At 31.8% G+C, this 27,001-nt stretch overlaps 3 protein-coding genes across 5 annotated transcripts; 2 read left to right on the top strand and 1 right to left on the bottom strand.

The window, feature by feature from the left end:
* Positions 1-1,001: 1,001 nt before the first annotated feature.
* Positions 1,002-2,513, top strand: LB1 (leghemoglobin 2-like). Its single transcript, NM_001424914.1, has 4 exons — positions 1,002-1,146; positions 1,255-1,366; positions 1,818-1,925; positions 2,227-2,513. Exons 1-4 carry the CDS (start codon positions 1,055-1,057, stop codon positions 2,353-2,355), a joined length of 441 nt encoding a protein of 146 aa, NP_001411843.1. The 5' UTR covers positions 1,002-1,054; the 3' UTR covers positions 2,356-2,513.
* A 2,620-nt stretch (positions 2,514-5,133) lies between these two features.
* Positions 5,134-9,447, bottom strand: LOC11434210 (pentatricopeptide repeat-containing protein At5g11310, mitochondrial). 3 transcript variants are annotated; one of them, XR_003008770.2, is made up of 3 exons: positions 8,803-9,447; positions 5,537-7,563; positions 5,134-5,440 (listed from the first exon to the last, which is right to left on the bottom strand). XR_003008770.2 is itself a non-coding variant. In XM_024775388.2 (2 exons), the coding sequence occupies exons 1-2, from the start codon at positions 9,374-9,376 to the stop codon at positions 6,374-6,376; spliced, it is 1,764 nt and encodes a 587-aa protein (XP_024631156.1). In that variant the 5' UTR covers positions 9,377-9,447; the 3' UTR covers positions 5,199-6,373. The 3 variants fall into 3 exon arrangements, 1 of the variants encoding a protein (XP_024631156.1); XR_003008771.2 differs by having other exon boundaries at positions 5,802-7,563; XM_024775388.2 differs by having other exon boundaries at positions 5,199-7,563.
* Positions 9,448-11,017: 1,570 nt separating this feature from the next.
* On the top strand, positions 11,018-13,732 carry LOC11432837 (photosynthetic NDH subunit of subcomplex B 3, chloroplastic). The gene is made up of 6 exons (XM_003588638.4): positions 11,018-11,255; positions 11,335-11,448; positions 11,881-11,934; positions 12,148-12,210; positions 12,634-12,696; positions 13,478-13,732. The coding sequence occupies exons 1-6, from the start codon at positions 11,094-11,096 to the stop codon at positions 13,511-13,513; spliced, it is 492 nt and encodes a 163-aa protein (XP_003588686.2). The 5' UTR covers positions 11,018-11,093; the 3' UTR covers positions 13,514-13,732.
* Positions 13,733-27,001: the final 13,269 nt, after the last annotated feature.

Raw genomic sequence — 27,001 nt, 5'->3', positions numbered from 1 at the left:
ATGAATCTCCTTCCAATGATAATTGTGTGGAGAATGTCATGAATGCACAAGCGAATATTCAAGTTTCAGACTTTGAGGAGACTCCTTCTGATACTCACATTTTGGTTGGTAATACATCAATTCCTCTGCATTGTGTGGCGCCTATACAAAGAGACATTGATGTTATTAGCGCAGACAAGGTCTCAGGCGCCCTCCTTGTTCTACTATTCTTCAAAGAGATAATGATTTAATTGAGCAAGATTTGGCTTTGGACCGTTAACATCATTCACCCCTTATCTATCCAACAATCGTGAGAAGAAAATCAATCATTGCTCCGAAGGAGGCCTATAACACTTGCTCCAAGGGGGAACACAAGGGCGGTTGAGTTGTACCATTCAACCTTCTTTTTCGTTACTTTTATTTTTGCTTTATTTTGGTTTTTTTTAGGGTTTTGGTTTGGCCTCATTTTGTATACATTTTCTTCTTTTTTTTAATAATATATCTTATAAGTGAGAGAGAGAGGATGAGGGTTCTTTGGAGGTGTTTACCTAATTTGGGATCTTCAAATTTTCCACTTATGCTCTCCACGCTCTTAGTTCACAAAAATAAAACTATATAACTCCACAAAAATATAATTAATAAAATTATTTTAGTAAATGAAACTCATTTTGTTATTAAAATCAAAATAACTCACATTATTAAAAATTGGGCACAACTCAAGTGAAATATTCACCATGAGACGAGGAGAATAATTATTTTTATTAGATTAATTAATAATTACATTGATTAAATCAAGTTAAACAATACTTTCATTAATGATTAGTTTTTTATTTAAAATATTTATTAACTTCAATGAAAACTTGTTAGATTAAGTTTTTTAAATGATTATTGTCTCTTTAATAATGTCAACAGCCATTTCCACAAGCCAATAGATTCTTTAAAAAAAAAATCATAAAAAATCAATTGCATCTCTTTTCACCTCCAAGTTTTCTATATAAACAAGTATTGAATGTACAATTAATACATAGCAAATACAAATAGCAAAAATAAAAACAAAAAGAAGAAGAAAAGAGATATGGGTTTTACAGAGAAACAAGAGGCTTTAGTGAATAGCTCATGGGAATTATTTAAACAAAACCCTGGTAATAGTGTTTTGTTCTACACTATGTAAGTTTGATATATTTTTTTGTGTTTGTGTTTTCACTTTCCGTTAATTGTCAGTTTGAAAGAGATTGTGTAAGTTAAAGAATAATTTGGTTATTTTGATTGAAATAGTATATTGGAGAAAGCCCCTGCAGCAAAGGGCATGTTCTCTTTTCTTAAGGACACAGCTGGAGTACAAGATAGTCCTAAACTCCAAAGTCATGCTGAAAAAGTTTTTGGAATGGTGAGTGTAATTAACATAAATTAATAACTATGAATATACTTCTTATTTGTTTTTTATTGTAATAGTTTATACTTATATTTTTTCTGTTAGGACAAATCTATCATTATATATGCAATACCTTCATTCCATTTAGTGTCATAACTATCCAAATTATAAAAAAAAATAAAAAAATCACATGTTTCAATAGTGCAAATTAGATCTTCCACAAATCTCGATTGTTATAATAAAATTATGTATTACCTTCTCATTTTTAAGTTCACGATCCTACATATGACCAATAGTGTAAATTTGATCTTCCACAAATCTCGATTGTTATAATCAGAAAATGGATTGATAATTTTCTTCTTAATAAAATATAATCACATTATAATAATAGCAATAATAAATGATTATATTTTTTATTAACATGGACATTATCAATCATAAGATATTTCTACTTTTTGAATTATAGGTGCGCGATTCAGCTGTTCAACTCCGAGCAACAGGGGGAGTAGTTTTGGGAGATGCTACATTGGGTGCAATCCACATTCAGAAAGGAGTGGTTGATCCACATTTTGTGGTAAATATTTTAAAGGATGTGTTCTTAAGTTTTTTTTTACTGCGTGGTTATTTATTCCATAATTCAATAAAATAACAATAAATAAGAAACTTCCATTTCATACCACATTTTTATATTATGATAAAAAAAAAAATAATAGTGGAATCATAAGTCATAACTAAAGAAAATTATGTACAATTAAATTTGGAAGATAAAACAATAGTAATATATAAAACATGATTTGATTAGTCGATATTGTAACATACATAGTTTCTAAGTGTTAAATCGTTAATCCAAAGTTAATGTATTTGGTGTCTTGCAGGTGGTTAAAGAAGCTTTGCTGAAAACAATAAAGGAAGTATCAGGAGATAAATGGAGCGAAGAATTGAGCACTGCTTGGGAAGTAGCCTATGATGCATTGGCAGCTGCAATTAAGAAGGCAATGGGTTAAATTTGGGATGATCTAGTTATAAATCAATTCAATAAATAAAAAATGTATTACTAAAACTTGTTTAACAAGTTTCTATAATAAATGTTGACTATTAAATATTGTTTGTGTTTATGCTACTATATCTCTTTATAAAAACTCCCTAATAAAAACCTAATTCTAAAAGGGCTGAAACTAGTCAAATAGTATCTTCTTGTATGGTTTCTGAAAGGAAAAATAATAGATGAAAGAAAGTGAAAAGAAAGAAAGTGAGAAGAAAGGAATCGCAAGCAGATCCCATCCAACATGTTTCTATCCAATTTGAACAAAAATAAATCTACCCAACATGTTTCATTCTTTTTTATTTCGATGCTACGCAAAACAAGGAAAGCTTTTTAAACATATGCATGCATGCATGCATATTCATTCCTTCGTCAACTTTTTCTCTTTCTATTTGTTTGCCTTTGTTTCAAGGCGAAGTCTAGCGTGCGCAAGTGTAAAATGTCGTGCGTGCCGTTGGATTGTGATTTACAATGGTCCTAAGAAGGAAGCCCGTTAAGCGAAATAATACTGCATATGAGAATTTTTTGAGGATGTTTGTCTATGAAAATTGGATCTTTTGAGCCTTTCAGACTACCAAGCACAGTTATTAGGCGTGTTGCTATGTCTGACACACATCAATGTCTGACACTCAAATGACATGTGTACGACACATGTTGAAAATTCAGACAACTGTCTCATAAAAATATTTTTCTATTATCTTCGAAATTTGTTGGATCGCTATCTGAAATCCATATGATACTCGTATGACATGTGTTAGAAAACTCATACAAGTGCCGCCCTAAAACATTTTTGTTGCTCTCACATACCTTTATCACTCATTGGACACATCTACAATAGTTAAATATATGTTGAAAAAACGTTCATCAATAAGTGATTAAAGAAATACATTTGATTCCAATATTTTTTAGGTTTTTCAATAGTAGATATAGATAACTAAAGGCCAATTATTATAGTATCTTGTTTTCATTTTTTTAAATAATTTTTTTTTAACAAGCAAAAATGATATATATTAACACTAACATGCAATCTCTTGATTACAAGGTGTACTAAAGAGACCACAAAGAATATACAAAATCAGCACCTGAATACAGATACAAATTAAATGATACCCAAACAAATAAGCCGGCTCGACCACCACATAAAATAAACGTAAATAAAATAAATTTCTTAATTTAGATTCTCACACACTCTCACACATATATATATCATTGTCGATGTCCAATTTTATTTTATATTAGAAACTTTGATGTTTGAGTGTCGTGTGTCAATGTCTTACATACCATAAATTGATTTTTATTACAAAAGAAAAATCGTTTTTTAAATTTTGATGTTTGAGTGTCGTGTGTCAAATTTTTTTTTTTTCTCAAAAAAAAAAAAAAAAAAAGGCTCACATCCGAGTTTATAATCTGTAACAAACAACTCTAATTTAGTATTTATTTGGAATTTATAGATTGAGTAATCAAATGGGAAAACCAGATACCGGTAAATTCAAATAAGTGTTCTAAATGATTTTTTAAGCAGTGAGAGACCAATACTGGTAGCTCGTTCAAAACTAAGTAGCAAAAGCATGTGAAGCTTTTATTGAACTAGCTGATAAAAGTGCTTATCCATATTCAGCCATGCCATCTGCTAAATGACTTAACTCATGAGGATCACAAACATTTCGTTGAAATATTTTGGGGTGCAATGAGAACCACATTATGTGCCAATCATAGAATCGGTTGATGCATACCTATTTAATGGGACTATCTTCAATGATTATAGTTTTGTTCGTTACTTAATTCTTTTGAACAAAGTAAAATCAATAATTGTTTAGCCTGATAGGATTATGATTGGAAATGGTCCTACATTTGAGTGTGCTTTGATGAGAATTTTCTTAGCACAGCGCGTTACACAGAATAATATTACTTATGAAAATTATTTTAGGATATTTATTCCTGAAGGTTTGCCATTGAAATATGAACCTAGAGAGCCTTTGAGTTATGAAGCACAAACATTAGGCATGTTGCAATGTTTGGCATGTGTCAGTGCCTGACACTCATACAACATATACACATATCAGACACTCGTACCATAAATATCGGTAAATTCAAATAAGTGTTCTAAATATGTTTATCTTCTTATTTTAAATACTCCTTAGATCGATGTCCCAATTTTTTATTTTTTATTTTCCAAAATACCCTAAACACTGCCCAATCATATCTACAATAGTTTAAGATGTGTTGATGAAATGTTAATCAATAAGGGATTAACAACATAAAGATTGCAACATTTTAATTTTTGTTTTTGCTTTATTTAGGTCCACAAACATACACTCGTGCATGCTTGCACACACACTCTCACACATACAAACAAATAACACACACACACATTTGATAGATCAACATGTCCTATATGCTAGTTTATATGCATGCTCATATGATTATTCCATGTCATATTACTTAGGCTAAATTACATTTTTGATCCTCTAACTATTTAATTGGTATCGGATTGATCCTCTAACTAAAAATTGATTTATTTCGGTTCTCTAAGTTTCTCACTGTTACTACATTTAATCATTTCTGTTAGTTTTATTCAAATAAATGTTAGAGTTTGTGTTATGTGGGTCCTCTAACTTTATTTATTAGTATCATTTTGGTCTTATGTCTTGTTAAGGTATTATGATTAAATAGTGACTACTATTATTGGTAACTGTTATGGTTCATATGTATGTGTGAAACACTAGTTTCGACCGAACACTAGTTTATAATAATATTTATTCTAATCGGGAAGTAAGCAGTCCTAGTCATACCTTGATCAAAATCTTAGATGATAATCCCCTGATTTCTACAATCATAATTGGTCATGTTTACATACAAGTGTCTCTGTCATGTCAACCGAAGAACCTCAGCCAACATTTTGTTTTACTAGCCATAAGATAATTCCCAAAAGGTTTGTTCAAACAAGGGCCAAAGTGATCTATAGAATATAACGGGAACAACATATTCTAGTAACATAAGAAGCATCCAGATATTGATAGAATGGTGACTTCCAAGTTGCAACTCCTCTACAACAAAAATGGAAAACATTACAAACGTTTGGTTTGGAACTCAAAAGGGAAGAGTATGGACAGATAAATTAATGTTCTTAAAGAAATAAATACTTGTTGCCGTATATTAATGAATGCCAGGTTTGGACCCCAACTTTTGCTCTCATAGATTGATGAATGACTCTAAATTCAAACTCATGCCACTAAAGAACACAATGATCGCTCTATAGAAGCAAACTTTCGTGGAAGAACAAGTATCAAAATTCCATAAACTAGGCTTCATTCGCAAGGACAATCATGCTACGTGGTTATCCTTGGACACCCGGCAAATGTATCAGTATCATCTAAGTAATGAAAGACAAGATATAACAAATTTCACCTAAACAACCCCTTCAGTCTGGTCCATCTGGATACTACTGGGATCTAATCACCCTTTTGTGATGGAAACACATGGCAGTAGAAGTGTTTACTGAGCTCCTCCAACGGCAAAAATAAAGTACACAAGAAAGTTGACCTGAGACATAAAGCCAGGTTAGGAAATTATCAGCAAAAAGCAAAATTCCCAATAGAGGTATTGATCTTCAGTCACATCTTCCAGATTATGCATGGCTCCAACTAAAAACAAAGGTTAATCACGCCACAACCTCTATAAGGCCACTTTAACTGATGAATTTAACTTCAGTTGCTGCCATCTCCATTGACAAATATCCAATTTTAGCCAAGGAACTATTTTCGGCATAAAGAACTCTGTTTAATTTGCATATGCTAGTGTCTGTTACACAACAGTAGATCGGTGACTACTGCTGTGATGCCTACCAAGAGCATAGGAAAGAACAGCAGACATTTTTGTACAAAACCCTCTGATTCCCATGTGTTTCAAACTGGTCACAACTGCCTCCCTGATCGTACTGAAATCGCAGATGTTCATCTTATGTATTTGGCAAGTTCATCTTATTCAAACTTATTCAAACTTGAGACAGCATCTTCTGATGAACTTCTAAACTTATCAAGTTCTTTGGGGTCCTTCAGCAATTCAGAAACTGCTTTGGCTTTCTGAATTATAGATTTCCTACGTGCATGTGCATCATCTCTGACTTCACCATATGTATTTGGCAATTTGTCAGAATAGGGAACAGACGACATCAAGTGGCAAAGCTTTCGAGCCATTTCATTCATACCTTGTTTCTTTAACTCAACATTCAATTTTTGAAATGTAAGATATTGAGGAATAATACCTCTTCTTATCATGTCCTCAAATTCTGCAAAAGCCTCTTCCAACTTGTGCATTTTGCACAGCAAATGAGTTAACATGGTACTCGTAGCCAAGTCCATGTCATATCCTTTATGCCTCATTTCCATGCTGACTTGAACTGCCAACTCTAACTTCTCCTCTTCACATAACATCTTTAACACAAGATGGTAAGTTAGACGATCCGGGTTATGTCCAGATTCAATCATCTTGGTATACAGGTTCATCCCTTCATCAACTTTTCCGCATCTTGAAAAGTACCTAAAAAAGTAATTATAGGTAGTGGGGATTGGAAGGAAACCTCGACTTATCATCTTTTTAAGAATTTTACTAGCACCTTCAATATCTCCTGCCTTACAAAAACCCTTCACGAGAGAATTGTAAGTTGAAAGAGTAGGACCTATTTGCAAAACATGAAAACGCTCCATCATACCCAAAGCCTCTTTAAATCTCCCAGCTTCTGCCAATGCATCAATGATGGGGTTATATACAATTGCATTTGGTTTAATTCCCTCTTTGGTCATTTCACCAACCATCTCAAGCGCCTTTTCAACACGGCGCATCCGACAGTATCCTTCCACAAGGGTACCATATGTCACAACACTCGGTCTCACATTCTCGTTCTTCATCTCTTCCCAAAGTCTCTCAGCGTGTTTGAGTTTCCTTGCTCGAAACCATCCATTTAACATTATGTTATAAACACGAATTGAAGGAACCCAACCCAGGTCTGTCTCCTTTCTCCTAAGCAAGTACTCTGAAGCTTCCCTTGCAGACCCTTCTTTGCAGAGTGAATCAATTAATATCTCAAATAAACTCATTTCTGACACGGAATCCACAATGGACTTCTTATCTTTTGCAAACTCAAACGTCCTAATAGCAGCCTTGTGCATACCTACAAAAGTTGTAAGCAAATAAAAAAGTTGATTCCTCATAACATAAAGCAAGAGAATAGTTGGCAAAACTGTATCATCACTTGGTAAAACAATGACTTGTTTTGTTGTTTTTGAAGTGAAAAACAAAATTATTCTCATAATTGACTGTTAAATAACTAATCCAACAAAATTTAAACACCAACGTTAATAATTGATTTTCATCAACAAAATTCCAAAAAACATTATTGGCACCAAAATAAACTTTAAATATTTTCAAGCTAAAATCACTATCTACATACTCACTTTCAGTATGGATCTGTTTGGATTGGCTTGATTGAGTTTATCTACTATCATACACAATTATACACTTATGAGACTGTTTGGGAGAACTTATAAAAATAGCTTTTGATATGTCCACAAGTGTTTCTCAACTCATTTCCATAAAGTCTGCAGGATACTACTCTTGTCCCTAAATATAGGACACTCTTCAGTTTTTTCTGTCTCTTTTTTATAAGACCTCTTTCAAATTTCAAAGTGTATTAATTACTATTTTAATACGAACATGCTACGGATTATGTTACATCTTTTTCTGCAATATGTAATAAACAAACTTAAGCAAACATTAATTAATTCTCTCTTCTTTTGTCAAAAACTAATTCTCTCTTCTAAAGGATAAACTTGAAAAAGAATGCAAATGGTCAATGAATTTAATACAGTAACCAATTCAAGGGGTTCTTTAGTTCACAAAAACAAATTATGAGTCTGTTTTGGCAAGACGCATTTTTGAGCTTATAGTTTATAAGCTTGTATGACTGAAACAATTCAAGGGGTTCTATGTTTTGGCAAGACCCGCTTTATCATTGTCATTTTGTCATGAGCTTATGACATGTTTTGATAAGCTAATTCAAGTAGCTTAAAGCTTATCATTTTTCCCAATTTTACCCCTCTAATCTTAATTGAAAAAAGTTAAATATTAATTAAATATATTTCATATTTATATGTTAGCTCAACCAATAATTTTACCAAACAATACAAATTCAACTAATTAGCTTATCCGCTATGAGCTAAATACTAGCTTATAAACTATCCACTGTTTTTAACCAAACAACCATATGACCTATTCATAAGCACTTATCAAGGCCTATAATCAATTAATAAAACCTTTCATATAATGAATTAAGTAAACTCTAAACCCTAATCAAAACAGAAACTTCAATTCAAGCAACAAAAATTGGTAAAGTGAAAAACATTTCATCTACCTGCTCTGGCATATCGTCGAATGATGATAGCAAAAGTCCCAACAGAAACCAATTTCTCATCATCATCATCATCTCTACGAATACGATCAAGAACAAGACTCCAAGCATCGTCAAACTCCTTCATTTTCGCAAGAGCATTGATTACGGAATCAAACAAACTCGAATCAGGTTTAAACCCGGGTTGATTTAGAGCCCAGAGATAAAGCGAATGAAGTAGCTTCGGCGACGAAGCGAAATGGTCGAAGACAGCGTGGAGGAGAGGGGGAGTAGGTTTGATTCCGGTTTGGGTTAGGTTGGTGAGGAGAGATGAACCGGGTGAGATGGATGGGTTGGTGAAGAGAGTTGAAATGAGAGTGAAATCGTTAGGGGAGAAAGTGGGTTGGGAGGATTCGGGTTTTGAATTTGGGTTTGGGTTTAGGGTTGGGATTGGAGTTGGTTTGGATGGGAGGGAGGGCCAGTTGATGAGTGGGTTTCCGGGTTGGGATAACCATGAGGAGAATGGGCGTAGATGGATTGGTTTGAGAGTTGATGAGAGAATTGAACGAAGGATACGATGGGGAATGTGTGGATGCATTTGTTGCAGTGACTGAACTGAAACTGGACAAGAAATGTGAGTTAGACTGAACTGAAGGAACGGAACACAGTTGCAGCGGAGGAGGAATACTTTCAAAAAGAACTCACTCAAGATTTTTTGTTTATTAAAAAAAAAAAAAAAAAAATATGTTTTATCAATATTATCCTTAGTTATTTATTGCGGAGAGAAAAATATATGAAATAAGATATTAAATGAATAAGGTCATTATAGTGAAAGTATAACTTATTGCATCAAATGTAGTAACAATTATTGATTATTTTGGTTTGTGTAAAATGTCAAAATGTGACAATTAAAAAGGAATGGAGGTAGTACATATGAATAAAAGTGTATTAGTTAGAGTTGAATATGATTTTAGTCCTTATAAAATAGAGAACTTCTAAGTTTAATCTTTACTTAATTTTAATAGGATTTTTAGTCCCTACAAAAACAAAAATTATTTCTAATTTTAGATCCTGTTAAAACAAAATTTGTTTAATTATCCTTAAACTTTTAAATTTTTGAACGATTTTTTTAGATAAGTTTAGAACATTATAAAAGGTTCATTTACTAAAATTTAGAATTTGTTAACATGAAACAAATTAAATATGAATATTTTAAAACGAAAAAGTTAAAGATAAAAGGATTAATAGGTCTTTACCCCCTGTAATATAGGTCATTTCTGATTTTCCCTCCTGTAAAATATTTTTTTTTATTTACCCCGTGTAAAATATTTTTGTTTTGATTTACCCCCTAATAGGCCAAACAAAAATGAAAATTTCTTTAAAAAAAAATATAATTGATTTGTGTTTGGCCTATTAGGGGGGTAAATCAAAACAAAAATATTTTACAGGGGGTAAATAAAAAATATATATTACAGGGGGAAACCAGAAATAACTTATATTACAGGGGGTAAAGTTCTATTAACCCAAGATAAAATTAACAAAATCAGGACGTAGAAATCAAATTTTGCAAAATGTGCTTAACACGTATGCAAAAAATTGTTCAAAAACTCAAGAGTTTAAGCATAAATTAAACAAATTTGAATTCAAGAGGGACTAATGCTGAGTGCAGAATATTTTTTAGGGACTAAAAGTACTATTAAAATTAAATAAGGACTAAACTTAAAAGGTCCCAATTTCATAGGGACTAAAAACATATTTAACCCCTGTTAATTATTATGTTAGTCAAAAGAATTTTTATTATAAAATGATTCATTTAAATTGTCATATTAGTCCTATAAATATAACGAATTTTGATTTTAATCCTTAAAAAATTAAACCGAATGTTTTCATTGTCACAGATTTTTTTATTTTGTTTGGTCACTTTATGTTCATGTGAATATTAAGATTGTAACTCTTTTATGATTAAATTGTATTCATTTTATGTTTGTGTATTATGTTTAACATTTATATATTTATATTATGTTCAAAAAATGTTAAAAACATGTCAAAATTATATTCATTAAAAACCAAAAATAAAACAAAATTTTGTAAGAGGATGAAAACATCTCATTTTACTTTTTAGGGATTAAAATGAAAAACTTACTTAACTTTTTTTTTTTTTTTTTACAAAAGTCTCACACGATTTACTTACTTATTTTGATATCAATTTCTATACTACTTTGTTTTTATTGTTTTTGAATAGAAATATACAATATTGGGCAGGTAACAGGTTGGCTTCACTTGGAGTTGTAAGAGAGCGCGAAGGAGAAAAGGAAATGGCTTGTATGAATAATATATTCACACCGTTTCCACTCACCGCCGGTAACCGGAATCCAACAATTTATTTTCCCCGGCGGCGACCGAACTCAGTTTGTTTGGTGGCAAATTCGCCTGAATCTCCTTCTCCTCCTCCGGAAATAGAGCTGGAGTTCGTTGGGGTATCATTTCAATCATTTTCATTTATTACAATTTTTACAATTGAAGTTGAAATGAAAATGTGATGAAATTTGATTGCAGCCAAAACCAGAGGGTGATGGATCGTTTCCGGTGGATAAAGTGAAAGCAATAAGCGGAGAGAAGTTGATGAGGAGTATCATGTCGGATAACAAGATTGACCTTTATGCCACGTATGTATGTATCATACCACATACTTAATTCCAATCAACATCTACTTTTTTTCTCTTTTTATTTTATCCTTCTTTTTGTATATTCTATGTATATATAAAATTCATTGATTTATTTTTAAAAAAAATATATCTTAATATATATATTTTAAATATGAACGCTACATTGGTCCGAGTGAAACTGAACTCATATATCTTAATTGATGTCTGATATTATAGATGTGGTTGGGTTTCTAGATTAATAATAATCATCGGCAGAGTCAATTGATACTTCTTACCAATAATTTGGTTAAAATTTAAGCATTTCAGATTATGCCAATATCAGGAACCAAAAGGATCAATTTTTTAGAAGATTTAAAAGAAACAAGAACAACTAAAAAGAAGAATAAATCGTTTATTTATTATAGTTTTTGCAATCTAATTTTAACTGTAACAACAGGGGAAATTGATGAACTGCGGTGGAGGGGGTAGCTGTGGAACTTGCATAGTGGAGGTGTGAATTTTCTTCTTCTCATATCATACTAACATGATCCATTTTTATTTTTATTATTAGGGTTTAATAATAATCAGTATGAATATGTTCTCTTGGTCAGTTAGCATAACATATCCAAGACATGAATTATTTTAGATAGTTTTTCGCTTTACTACAAATTAGTACTTATTACATCTCTAATTGCTGCTACACATATAAATTGTTCTGTTGCAGATCATTGAAGGAAAGGATCTTTTAAATGAAAGGACAAATACTGAACTAAAATATCTTAAGAAGGCATGTTCTCTGCCCTTGTACTTAATTTTATCTGTATTTGAGAAACGATGATTCCTAATATAGTAAAATGCTTAACACATTATTGGAATCAATTTTAACACATTGTTTTCAAGTTTCCTAAGCCAATGAGAAGTATTATAATTTCTTTAAAAGTCGTTTGAAAGAATGTTCGAGTTGAACTCATTTTTAAACCTATCTCATACAAGTTTTCTTATTGACAAATGTTAATATATTAGTTGTTATATTAGTATTTTTATTCTTTCATCATGCTTTGCTTCGCCGTTCTTTAACTCATTTAACATTTAGCGCAAATCAGTTAAAATTAACATTTGCTTATCAAAATGTTCCTTTCATATTGTGAGGGTGGTATGATCCAAGATTTTGAAATTAACTAATCTTTTGAGCTTTTGCATTTGTAAACAGAAACCTGAATCTTGGAGGTTGGCTTGTCAAACTATTGTAGGGAACAAAGAAAACTCTGGCAAGGTATCTTTCAAAATAATTGTTCTTTCTACAATACTAGATCAATTTTGAAATACAAAATTATGCTATATCTCATGTTTAGTGTGAAAAATGTGGTGCCATGAGTGATAGTTACATATAAGTGCAGAGCATATGATTTGCTTTAGTCACAGTACACCAAAAATTTCTCACATTACTTGAGAATTGAGGATAGTTTATATACACCTAAGAACCAATTGTGAGGGCTTACACAATACTCAATGCGGACAATACCTTAGAAAAGCGGTGTCTAAGATTTGAGGTCAAAACATTGAAACTACAATAAGGACATAAGCCACATGCGATGGTTGATAGGCCTTTAGCCTAAAGGGGGCTACTGTTCCGGTACACCTTTTACTAAGTTTGTTCCGGTGCGGCAGACTTGAGTTCTAAACAACTTTCAATATATATATGGTTTCATAATCATTTGTGCCATATATCATCAAGTTTCAATATATACTATATGCTGTCAAATTGATTACAATTTACTGTAAGTAACAGTAACATATCTATTCTTATATGTATTATGTCTATTTACTTGACCCTTGGATGATATGATAATTAAAGCATGAAGAAAGTAAATATGAACATGCTTGTCTTTTTTACCTAATGCAAAAGAAATAGTGACTAGGGAATCTTTTTAAACCTGTATGGTTATCTTCAAAAGAAAAAACTAATGATTTATTCTAAAATTATCAAGACTGTTTTTCATAAGTACAATAGTTCTAATGGATTCATATATTATATTTTCTATGATGGCTTTTAGGTTGTTGTTCAAAGGATTCCTCAATGGAAGAAGTAACATATCAAGCCAAGTTAGCACATCCTGGATTTTATACAGTTTGCATCACTAATTTATGAAAAATCTTGCTTTGATTTAATGTAAACTTGCTAATATATATCTTCATATACTATATAATTTCCCTTATATGTTTGTTGTAATGATTGTCACTTTGTTTCTATTCTTTGTGGTACAAATCTTTTTATGATAGTCTAATAATATGTGTTCTATCCAATTCAAGAGCAAAAATGCAGCATGTCCAAAGCACATTGAATTAATTAATGAAATCAAATTTTTAGATGGAAAACAAAAAATGTTACATATCAAAGGCATTTGTAACTTTTACTTTACTTGTTTTGATTCTTTTGAAGATATACAACAATTATTGTGTTTCTTAATAGATACCATCTTTTTTTTTTTTGAAAGAATAATCAGATACCATCTAATTATGTTTGGTATTATCATCATCTATATTGCTGATGTTTTGTTTTGCATCTTGAATTACTTATGTTAATCTTTATTCTTTAGCAAGACTTGTGCTTGAGAATAGCTAATGCATATTAATATTATTTTTTTCCCAATTTACTAAAAAGAAATATCAAAGTCTTCCTAGCATACTAATTGACGACCACAAAGGAGAAGGATTGTTACAAATTGACGATTACGGAAATGAATTCTCATCTTTTTTCCTCTCATATTTTCTCATGTTTCAAATCTTCAGCTTTGATTGAGGATGAGATTCTTAATGCTATTTGGTTGTATTTGCCTAATTTTCACGATAATAGTTTGTTCTATAGCATGATTAACTACATTTTATTTGTTTTGCATCTATTCACTTTTTTATGAAGGATAGTTAACATTCACTTTTCCTTAAAAAAAACATTCATTTTCAAAATTTCAATAGAAAGAAAAATAACTCCTCTTTTTTTCATATTCCAAAATCCTCTCCTATTTATATTTTAAGAACAGACTAATTTTACACTATTCCGTTTTGGTTTTTTTCCAACAAAAAAAAAAAGGTGTCGACCTTAGTTGCATAGTTTTGAAAACCGACTTGGATTGGCCGGTTCGATCGATTGAACCGGAAACCGGACACGTGACCAGTTCGAGCCAGCTATAGGATGGTGACAATTTTTAGTGTGGATGGTGACATCCCTCGCCTCACCCTTGCTAAACCCCAATTTCATTGGGCTTTTTTCCCAATGATTTCTATTAGGCTTCTACGCTCCATTCTCAATCAATCTTGGTAATTTAGTTAAGAGAAATGCTCTAATTAATTTGCTCTATTGTGTGATCTTGTAGATTCTTTTTTTCAAACTCGGTATCTGACTTAAGAATAGACTAATTTGAGAGGTCAAATTGCACCGTCCACTTGGGAGACTCATTTAAAGTTAGAGCAAAACTATGTATGAACTAATCCATTAAAATTGAAATCGGGAGAAATAAAAAACAAGGCCTTGAAATGAACACACTCATGGTCTCAAGCCAATACCATAAAATCAACTCAAGTGGGTTATATCATCGATTCTTATTAAATTGACAATACAATTAAATATAATAATAATAATAATAATAATAATAATAATAATCAAATATGAAATATTTGACTTTGTATCAAAAAATATTAAAACTAAATGGCTGGAACCCTAGTTTAAATATGTAAACAACATAATCAGACACTGATTTGATGCATGTGGATCTATTGGGAAATAGAAACAGAAAACACTCCAACCAACCAACTCATGCTAATCCATTTGTGTGTGAACATATTGCTTCTAGTTTACTTATGTTGCTGCCTAATCCCTCATGTGATCAACTTACAACTAATAACTAGTAATATTTGTGATTTCAAATAAAAAAAAAAACTTGCTCACTTGGTCACTAAATCCATATACTTCCTAAGTTGGAATTCACAAAACATCTTCCAATCATATGCTTGCTTGAAGGGAGTAACAATATCTGATGTTCACATCATTTCATGTACTTATTAATTCTGTCAAAACAAGAAACATGTAATTTATTAATTTCATGGTTGATATATGCTAAAAAATCCACCATAATTTGAAAATTCTGTTTCCAACCAACGGTGGAGGGAAGTGAATTCTCCAAGGACCTCTCAATAATTCTTAAAATTGAATCAACTTTAAGAATATAGTAAACTAGTTTAATAAATATAGCACACATTGAATAGTAAAAAGTAGGTGCAATAGTCAGAGACATAAGCTGCAAGTAAAATAATATCATTTAGACATTTACTCCATTACTCTCAAAAAGTTATGGACCACTTGTTCAAGCTCCAAAATTGAAACATGTTTTCAAAATTTAAATTTTTTGAGGTTTGGGACTTGAAAGTTGAAAGATACATCTCAGAAGTAGTAGGTTTTTTTCAACAACCAAAGAGAGAGCAAAAAGTTGATGCTTTAAATTGACCTTGGCTTTTTTGGTGAAGTTTTTAATTTTGAACCTTTTTCTTGGACTTACTCAAAGAAACACAGAAAGCACCAATGTGAGACTTTGGAAACATGTACCCGCAGGAGCCTCATATTGTCAAAGTCAAGCAAGACATGTCTTTTGCTGAGTGTCAAAATATGGAAGTAATTAAGCTAACCATGAAAGGTACTTGTGTTATTTAAACACATGAAAATCAACGCTTATCAAACTGATTAACCTATGTTGGTTAAAATATATTTTTATTATAAATTAATTTTATTTTTTTTTATAAAGACTATTACACAGCAGTAACATAAATAAATTAGTACACAGTGTTGGAAGAATTTGTGTCTTGATTGATTGTTAAAATAAATGGAAAACCATATGATAAGATAAGATAAAAAAAGAGTAAAACCTATTAAGACAAATATATTCGATGGTTTATTGGGCAAGTTTGACGATGAGTTTGTTTCAGCTTAAAAAAATAAAGTTTGTGTAAAAATATATAAGTTTTTTAGGGACGTTTTAAAAAATTTGAAGCTATTTAAAAATATCATATAACCAAAAAAAACTATTCTTAAATATCCTATTTTAAAAAATAAATAATTTTTAACTTGTTCATCTGGTACCTTCGTTTTATTAAAAAAAAAAAAAATAGATTTTAAAAAATAAAATTAATCCTAATAGTTTTTCAATATTTTTTTTTGATAAAATGTTGTTTATAAAATCCCTAAAAAAAATCTAAACAAACACTACTAAAATAATAATAATAATAAAGAATAATAATAATAAAAGTCCCCGTGAGCATAGCTCAGTTGGCAGGGACAATGCATTATCATATGCAGGGGCCGGGGTTCGAACCCCGGACACCCCACTTATCTTCTTATTCCTAAACAAAGCTTTGTCGCCCTAATTTTAACCTAATATTTTAGCAACTTTTCCCTCCTTCAAAACCTAACCATATTTTCTAATTTCCCTCCTCCAAACCCTAACCATAATTTCCTAACTTCACTCCTCCTAAAACCTATCTAATTGATTTCCATAAACCATATCTCCTAACTCCCCTCCTCCAAACCCTCACCAATATATTTTAATCCTTTATCCTAAACCGAGAGCTCTTTTTAAAACCATACCTTTCACTTAAACTGAAATTTCTACCTATCTAATTGATTTCGATAAACCATATTTCCTAACTCCCCTCCTCCAAACCCTCACCAATATATTTTAATCCTTTCTCCTAAACTGTAATCTCTTTTTAAAACCATACATTTCTCTTAAACGTTCCTAAACAAAGCTTTGTTGCCCTAATTTTAACCTTATATTTTAGCAACTTTTCCCTCCTTCAAAACCTAACCATATTTCTTTTTATTTATAAACCTAACATTGTTGCCCTAATTCCAACTAATATTTAACCTAAAAAATTATAGCCACTTTTCTCTCCTTCAAAACCTAACCATATTTCCTAATTCCCCTCCTCCAAACCCTAACCATGATTTCCTAATTTCCCTCCTCTTAAAACCTAATTCCCCTCCTTTAAAACCTAACCATATTTCCTAATTCCCCTCCTCCAAACCCTAACCATGATTTCCTAATTTCCCTCCTCCTAAAACCTATCTAATTGATTTCCATATTTTCTGTTGCCATATTTTTTTCCTCACTTCCTCAACTCATTTACCCTAATATATCTTCTTATTCCTAAACAAAGCTTTGTTGCCCTAATTTTAACCTAATATTTTAGCAACTTTTCCCTCCTTTAAAACCTAACCATATTTCCTAATTCTCCTCCTCCAAACCCTAACCATCTAACTTCACTCCTCCTAAACCAAATTTCATAATTCCCCTCCTCCAAACCCTAACCAATATATTTTAATCTTTTCTCCTAAACCGAAATCTCTTTTTAAAACCATACCTTTCTCTCCTCCAAACCCTCACCAATATATTTTAATCATTTCTCCTAAACCGAAATCTCTTTTCAACATGGCTTCCAGAAACATTTATCGCTGTTTTAAAGTATAATTCATTCTTTCAATCCCTTTTAATCTTTTGTAGGTCCGTTGGTGAAAAACCCTTTTTCTGATCTTGACAAAGCAATCAACAAGCTCAGACTGAAATACATATCATATATCGTTGAATATGACATTGATGTTGTATGTGTTTTTTGCGAAATATATCTATTCTTAATTATTTGCATTCTATTTTATCAACGTGTGTGATGTTTTTGTTTGTTATTTTTTTAGGGTGCAGTATGCTTGCCAAACATGTTTGGCGGTGATTTCGGAGATCAAATTGGGCGTTATGCAATATTGACTGATCCTAAGTCCAACAAGTTTGAAGTATTGGTTGACAGAGTAAACGAAGCATTTTTTTCTCACAAAGGGATGGAAAGCGATTCGTGACTTTTACGGAATCGATCTTGGTGCCCGGATTACCTTGGTTTTTGTGGGTGACGGACAGTTTGATATACACTTGACTGATAGGTTTCACAAGAATATCCCCTACCCGGTTTTTGATCCCCCTATGCATTTCCTTCTTGACAAGATGAATTTGCAAGCAACTTTCGATGAGTATCTCCCCCCAATAACACTCTTCTTGCTTATTGTCACAATATTAGTGACATGGTTCTTGATTTCGAAAAAAATTAACTGAGTATGATGTTACAAAAGGTTGTATGGTATGATACACTTTTCGTGTCCACCTTAACTTATTTTGTTCCTTTTCCGTTTGTGAGCTAACTTTTGCAACTATTCCTTATGAACATTTCAAGATAGGACGGCGTTGAAATAGGTTTGTGGAAGCTCGCAGGCTCCGTGAAGGTGTGAAGATCAGAGGGGATGCTCCGATGGTTGGGTCACATGATACCATCTACCTTGATGTTATTTACAATTAGTCCATGTTTAGATAAATTGTGCAAGACCTTTCCAATTTGAATTTTAAGTTTTAGTTTCTTAGAGTTTTGGAAGCATCTATTTTTTTTGTCTTTGAATTTAGCAAATGTCCCTTGAATTTCATAAATAATTTAGCCTTGCTTGCTTTGCTTTTTGATTTATATATTTGTGTTTGTTTTTGTGTTGCTGAATCAATTTAGTAGCATGGCTGTGTTACTGAAGCATTTTAGTAACATGGCTTTTAGTAACATTATTAGTAACAATTACTAGAATCAATTTAGTAGCATAGCTGTGTAACGTCTCCTCTTAACATTATTACTAACAATTACTAATCCTAATCTCTAAAATATGTTTTGGGTGGAAACAAACTAAAATCCTAATCCTAATTTCTCTCAATCAAGTAACTAAGAGATTTCATCCACATCTCTAAAGTAACTTTTTGGTGGAAACAAACTAAAATTTATTTCTCTCATTCAAATAATTAGGGGATTTCATTCACATCTCTAAAATATGTTTTGGGTTGAAACAAACTAAAAATCCTAATTCATCTCATTCAAATAACTACTAAAGATTTTATCCACATCTCTAAAATATGTTTTGGGTGGAAACAAACTAAAATCCTAATCCTAATTTCTCTCATTCAAGTAACTAAGAGATTTCATCCACATCTCTAAACTAAGTTTTTGGTGGAAACAAACTAAAATCTTTATTTCTCTCATTCAAATAATTAGGGGATTTCATCCACATCTTTAAAATATGTTTTGGGTGGAAACAAACTAAAAATCATAATTCCTCTCATTCAAGTAACTACTAAAGATTTCATCCACATCTCTAAAATATGTTTTGTGTGGAAACAAACTAAAAATCCTAATTCCTCTCATTCAAGTAACTACTAAAGATTTCATCCACATCTCTAAAATATGTTTTGGGTGGAAACAAACTTAAATCCTAATCCTAATTTCTCTCATTCAAGTAACTAAGAGATTTCATCCACATCTCTAATCTAACTTTTTGGTGGAAACAAACTAAAATCCTTATTTCTCTCATTCAAATAAGTAGGGGATTTCATCCACATCTCTAAAATATGTTTTCGGTGGAAACAAACTAAAAATCCTAATTCTTCTCATTCAAGTAACTAAGAGATTTCATCCACATCTCTAAAGTAACTTTTTGGTGGAAACAAACTAAAATTTATTTCTCTCATTCAAATAAGTAGGGGATTTCATCCACATCTCTAAAATATGTTTTGGGTGGAAACAAACTAAAAATCCTAATTCCTCTCATTCAAGTAACTACTACACATTTCATCCACATCTCTAAAATATGTTTTGGCGAATCAACTATGGTAATTCTTAAGTAAAAAAAAATGCCAATTCTTAAGTAAAACAAAGTGCCCCATCAACAATATTAATTTCATTTTATTCATATTAATCTTTATCCTAAAATGTTGGTCATTTCCTAATTTTTTTTCCACTATTTTGTGCTTATCCTGATAACTAATACTCTTTATTGCTCAACCGACATATCATACTCACACGTATTCCACCTTTTTCCTATAAATATATCATAACCTATTAGCCAAACCATCTCAATCTAAATAAGCATCCTCTCTCTTGGAAAGGAAAAAACAAGCCAATGATGTCTGCCAAATACACTCCAATCTCAGCTGTTTCTGGAGGAAGAAAGAATCTCAAGATGTGTGTGCGAGTTGCTCACATTTGGTTGATTCGAGAGAAGAAGGTCCCCGCTAGCATCATTTTCATGAACATGTTACTGGTCGATGAAAAGGTTTCTGCATGTTTGCACTCTTAGCTTTAAAATTAAACTAATGTCATTGTTGTTTTTTAGTTATGTAATTTAACCAGCTGTTTAATGTTGTTGTTGTCGTCAATAGGGTGGACGTATTCACGCCACAGCTAGAAAAGATTTGGTGGCAAAGTTCAGGTCCATGGTTCAAGAAGGGGGTACATATCAGCTTGAAAATGCAATTGTAGGTTTTAATGAAAGTCCTTATAAGGTAACTTCACACAAACATAAGCTTAGTATGATGCACAATTCAACTTTTACCAAAGTACACTTGCCTGCTATCCCTATGAACGTTTTTGAGTTCAAGCCATTCAATGAAATTCTCTCTTCAACTGCCGATGAAGTATCTACGGGTAAGACTTCAATTCTGAATGTGTGTTGTACATTATTTCTACCTATAAGCATTCGTTTAGGAATTTCATACATTTGTTTTTGCTTTTGTATACGTAATTTCAAATGTTATTGGTCATGTAATTGAAAGAGGTGATATAAGGGAAACTGAAAAGGACGGAAGGAAAAGCAGGGTTATTGATCTCACTTTAAAAGATCTTGAGTAAGATTTGTCTCTTTCTTTGTACCTGGTTGTAATATAATTTTAATATACCTTATGTTCCTGAATTGATATTTTGGTAATATTTTATTACAGAAACAACCGCTTACATTGCTCTCTTTGGGGTGAGCATGCTGACAAAATTGTGACCTTTTTTGGCAACCATGACAACGACACAACTACTATATTGATATTGCAGTTTTGCAAGACACGCATGTATTTAGGTATGTCGTGTTTTAAGTTTGTGCTTTCTGCTGATATCAACAATGAAATGTGAAATTATGTTCACTTGCTGTTGATTTTTTAAAAAATTAGGTGCTATGGGAGTTGCTAATGCCTTTAATGGGACTAAGTTGATACTTAATGGCGATTTGCTTGATGTCGCTGCGTACATGACACGGTAACCATTTACATTTTTATATGCTTTAGAATAAAGGCAAGTTTTTTGGGTCGTAATTAAGTTGTCTGGAGGTCTCACCACTCTTCTATTAACATTGGTGCCCTTTTATTAGAATGAAAAATGCATCAATACAGTTCACCCGAAGTGTCAGCCAAATTTCAACGAACAGCTCCGCGTCTTTATCAGATGACTTGCTGAACACTAACCGAATGACAATTGAAAGCATGATTGAGTCAACTGAGGTAGCTATCTGTTTATTGAAATTTTTAGACGTCGTTTTGGATTCATCTTTGTTATTTTTCACATGGACAGTTGTACGTCACAATATCACGGGTTACTTCGAGGGGTGGTTTAAAGATATTGATTAATGACGACGACGGCGATGATACCAATGTTGCATCAAGTGTGATCTACAGAGAAGTTTTCCGTAATGTGTAGGACTTTTTTGTGTACTATTCATTTTCTTACTTATTGAAACTATTTGCATGTCAACGAACTTCAGTTTCCCTTTTAAAATTATATGTTATGTTAAAGTAACAGGAACTACGTACTAGAATTATGGAACAATAACAAAGTCTATGGTAATTAACATTTTGCTTTGATTCACGACAATTTTTACATTCAAGCGAACTACAGTGTTTTATTTTTTCAGTGAGTATTAATTTTTTAAATGACACGTGCGTTAGCACGGGTCAATGGTCTAGTTATATTTATCTTTTATTTATTAAAGTTAACCCGAATGCTAATTGTTGCCCTAATTTAACTTAAATTCAGTGCTTGCTTTTACTGTATTACCCATGTTTAAAATATCAAATTGCAGAAATCTCCTATTTTTTTTTTTTAAAAAAATTGTTTCCTACTAAACAGATAAACTTAAAAAAAAGAAAAATAAATCACTCCTATTAACAAATTGTTCCTATTTTATTGCAGAAATTCCCAATTCTTTTGAACGAAACAAATCCCTCCTATTCTTTTGAACAAAACAAATCACTCCTATTTTTTTTTAACAAAACAAATCATTATTTCCTGCTGCTTTTGCTAATAGATTTTGTTACTCGCATCCTTGGAGGTTGACTGGTCTAAACTCCCATAGAATTTCTGAATCTGCTAATATCATTTGTGTAAGATGATGATATATGCAATGATTTTCAATGTTTTTTCTTTCTCCACCATGTTTTGATCTGTAGCTTTATTTTACAAATTGCAGATTTTGTTGATGGAAATGTGGATTTGGGGATATGCAGGTATGTTTGTTTATTTCACTTTCATTATGTAATTGTTTCATTCTAATTATTATTTTTTCTTCCCTTTTTTTGAGTTTGTATAGAAGTTTTTTTTTTTTTTTTTTATAAAATTGCCTCACTTTCTCTGATGGTTCCCACTATGTCGTTGGATTTATCACCAAGAAGCTGGAAGGGTTGGTTCTATCCAGAAAGTTGCAGATAGGCTTCGTTGTTACACTTGGTCATGACTTATTCATCTCACTTCAAAATTGCAAGTGTGTTTTCTCTCTCCATGCGAAAATTATTAGCTTATCTTACAATGGAATTGATTTAATTAATTAATTCATTAAGTATGTAACAAACAGGGCTCCACAATGATTTAATTGTTTCATTCTAATTTAATTTTTGTGTTTATATAGAAACATTGTTATTGTGTTAACATTGAGAAGAAAAATCAAATGGATTTTTAGCTGCTCCTCCTCTTTTCTGTGACTAAGGTTAACCACACATCTTTCTTTCCATTCAATTCCTCTATTGTACAAAATAGCTTGCAACAGCTTTTTAGGCTTCTTACAAAATCAAAGTAATTGTTATATGATTGGTGTGGGGTTTGGTTTGTTTATTTTGCAGTTCAGGAATTTTCAAATTCGGGGTTGAAATAAGAGTATGAGCATTTATTTAGTTTGATTTTTGGTTATTTGTAATCCGATGACTTTTTGAATTGGATTGCTATCTAATTTATTATCATCTCTTTTTTTGTTTGTTATATTCTAGAAGGAGGTTTATGCGGTGGTGGTTGTTGCAAGAAGGCCCTCGCGGTGATAATTTATACGGTGGTGGTTGATTATACTGATGTGACTGTGTCTTAGATATCCCCTGAGCTATGCAAACTACAAATTAAGTTGTAAACTATGATTCATATCATTGTTTTAATAAGGATTGGCCCAATGCTTCATGTGATATTCTATTGGCTGAATAAGGATCTATCTAAGCATATGATTGTGTCTTCAAAATATGCTTAACTTACCATTAACTATAAGCATGATCATTGCAAAACATTAATTGTAAATCATACCTTACCTACATAATATAGCTATATATTTCATGTTATTTTAATTTACGGTTTTTATGTGATGTTGAACTCCTAAATTACTAATATATTGTGCTCATCATTGACCCGTGTGGTAGCACGGGTTAGCAAATTATGAGGTTTTGCTTGACATGAAGGCAATTTCCGTTATCTGTCGTCTCATTTGCAATGACTATTAACAAGAGTCAGGGTCAGTCGTTGAAACATGTTGGTGTTTATCTACCGTCTCCTGTTTTTTCACATGGACAGTTGTACGTCGCAATATCACGGGTTACTTCGAGAGGTGGTTTAAAAATATTGATTAATGACGACGACGGCGATGATATCGATGTTGCATCAAATGTGGTCTACAGAGAAGTTTTCCGTAATGTGTAGGACTTTTTTGTGTACTGTTCATTTTCTTACTTATTGAAACTATTTGCATGTCAACGAACTTCAATTTCCCTTTCAAAATTATATGTTATTTTAAAGTAACAGGAACTACGTACTAGAATTATGGAACAATAACAAAGTCTTTGATATTGACATTATGCTTTGATTCACGACAATTTTTAGATTCACGCGAACTACAGTGTCTTATTTTTTCAGTGAATATTATCTTTTTTAAATGACATGTGCGTTAGCACGGGTCAATGGTCTAGTTCACTTTAAAAGTGAATTTCTAGCCACTAGGCTACCTGACCTAAAAAAATAATAATAATAATAAAAGTGACTTTTGTATATAAAAAATAAAGCCAAAAACGCACCATGTCACCTCAATTTTTTGTTCTTTTCTCTCATTTTTAATCTACTTCTAGCTTTTTTTTGTTTTTTTTTTTTATGTAAACCGAGTTATCCTCTGCAAGGAACTACATATAGATTAATCTCTCCAGCATTGTGGAACCCAAAAATATATTTTTTGATATTTTTTTTTTAATTCTAAACAATCACTACTAAAATAATAATAATAATAATAATAATAGTGACTTTTGTATATAGAAAATATGCCAAAAACGCACCAAGTCACCTCAAATTTTTGTTCTTTTCTCTCATTTTTAATCTATTTCTAGCTTCTTTTTTTTTTATGTAAATCGGGTATTCTCTACGCGAAACTGCAGAGACTAATCTCTTGAGCATTGTGGAACCCAAATAGGCGGTAATCTCTCCCTAAGATCTATTTCTAGCTTATATGATTGTTGGTTGATTTCGTTGTTAATTAGCATGATATAACTATTTACTATTTGTAATTAATCATTAATTTATTTTAATTCAAGTAATATAGTTTTCACTATTAATCTGATTAGACTAAGAAGGTTGGTCGGGCTGGAGAGTTGTGTTTCGTTACAATGTGATTGAAGGGTGATACATGTAAACACTTTGACGCTTAAGTTAGTAAAAACCCAACAAGAATGAAAGGTACTAAGATTAGAGAGTGTGTACCATGTTGTTGTGATTGGTGTATGAATATGTCCAGGTCCAAAGAGTAGTAAAGATGTATCGTTACGGACAACGACCTCCCAACGACTTTGAGTAACTATTTGTTGTGGCCATTAAACGTCAAAGAGATGTTACATAGAGTGGGATCCCATGAAGTAAATATTTGACATGTTTAGGCATGTATGTTAAGTTTGGATTAGAGTTGGTTTTGGCCTGGAGACGGATTGGGCTTTGAGTCTTATCTAAAACAATTATCTCTAAATTCATTGTTTCAGAGAGCAGGTCATGACTTGTTAGTGTTGTAGTTCCGAGGAGAAAAGCCTTCAATTTGTACGACAAAATTACGACTTATATTTCTCGATTCCCAAAAATGAACCAACGACTTCTAAACCACTGAAGTGAACGATCTGAGGTGGAGATACAACTTGTCTGAATTCTTTTCTGCTTCGTGTATTCGAGGTTTAACAGTGATGTCATATGATGTCGAATTGAGATATTTTTATGTTTCTCATATTGGTATGTTGTTTTCTCTTTCTTTTTTATGATCATGTAACGGTCGTTAGATTATGTGATAAGTTAAGGAGACATACTAGATAATGTGTATGACATAAACTATTTATTTTTATTTTATTGTGGGCAGAGAGAATTGTTTCTAGTGAGTTTTTGGGTTTGTTAAGTGTAGTTCTATGCGAGATTTAATGGTTGTTTTTGGTTTTTTTTTTTTTTTTTTATGGTTTTCATATTATGGTGATTCCTCATATGCGAGAGTTGTCTAGAAATGGCATTGTTGCTTTAGGACAATAACTTTTACAACATGGTAGGGTGTGGACGCAAACCCTTTTCCACCCTTTCACTTGAATAGTGGTGGAAGGGTGAGTTTGACACATGTCAAATTCTCCTTTTTCATCTATTTTTTAGGTCGAGATGGTGAAGAAGAAATCTCTCATGCGAGAGTTTTCCCATAATGAGCATGTTTATTCTTAGATGGCTAAGGAACCTTTAGGGATAATCTTGTTATCCATTTGGAAGCCTGATAAGTGGTGAATTTTTAGGGAAAGTGATGAATTTGCACATCATATTCAATTGTTGACTTCCCTATGCAATATACTAAACTAATAAAGAAATAAGTAATAATAGTTATGTATTTCATTTGGTTTGATTCAGTTTTGAAAAAGGAATCCAAAATTCAATTTGATCCGTGCGATTGTTACAAAAGCGCATTCAAATACTTTTAATGAATTTTGATTGCCACATGGCTTTCCTTGAGGACGATATCACCTATGTAGAATTATTTATTAAAATGTCTTTTGTTTTATCTTTTTATCCTTCTCTTGTAACATGGATTCATTCCATGTTTGTTTTACGAAAACCAATTCTTCTTTGATGAGTTTGACATTTCCTTCCTCAAGGTTTTCAAGAAAAAGAAGAAGAATGTGTAGAAAGGTTTTCAAGTACATAACACTCGTTTTAAAGGAAGACCTCCGATTTGATTTGAGTTCTTTCAGTGGGTTTCGTTCTTTCCTTCCTATCTCTTGGCTTTTTGTTGCTTTTTATTTCTTTTTTGCTTTGTTTTTCTTGTTTTGCTTTTTTCTTGTCCGAGAAGGTTTTGGTTTATGTCCCCCCTTCTCTTTTTGTTTTTGTTTCTTTCTATTTATATATTTTAAGGGTGTTGCAGTTGGTTCACCATCTGCACCTCTTTTTGCTTAAAA

The sequence above is a fragment of the Medicago truncatula genome, chromosome 1 (assembly GCF_003473485.1).
Source record: "Medicago truncatula cultivar Jemalong A17 chromosome 1, MtrunA17r5.0-ANR, whole genome shotgun sequence".
NCBI lineage: Eukaryota > Viridiplantae > Streptophyta > Magnoliopsida > Fabales > Fabaceae > Medicago > Medicago truncatula.
The sequence above is the reverse complement of the archived record's forward strand: the minus strand, read 5'-3'. Positions and strand labels throughout refer to the sequence as shown.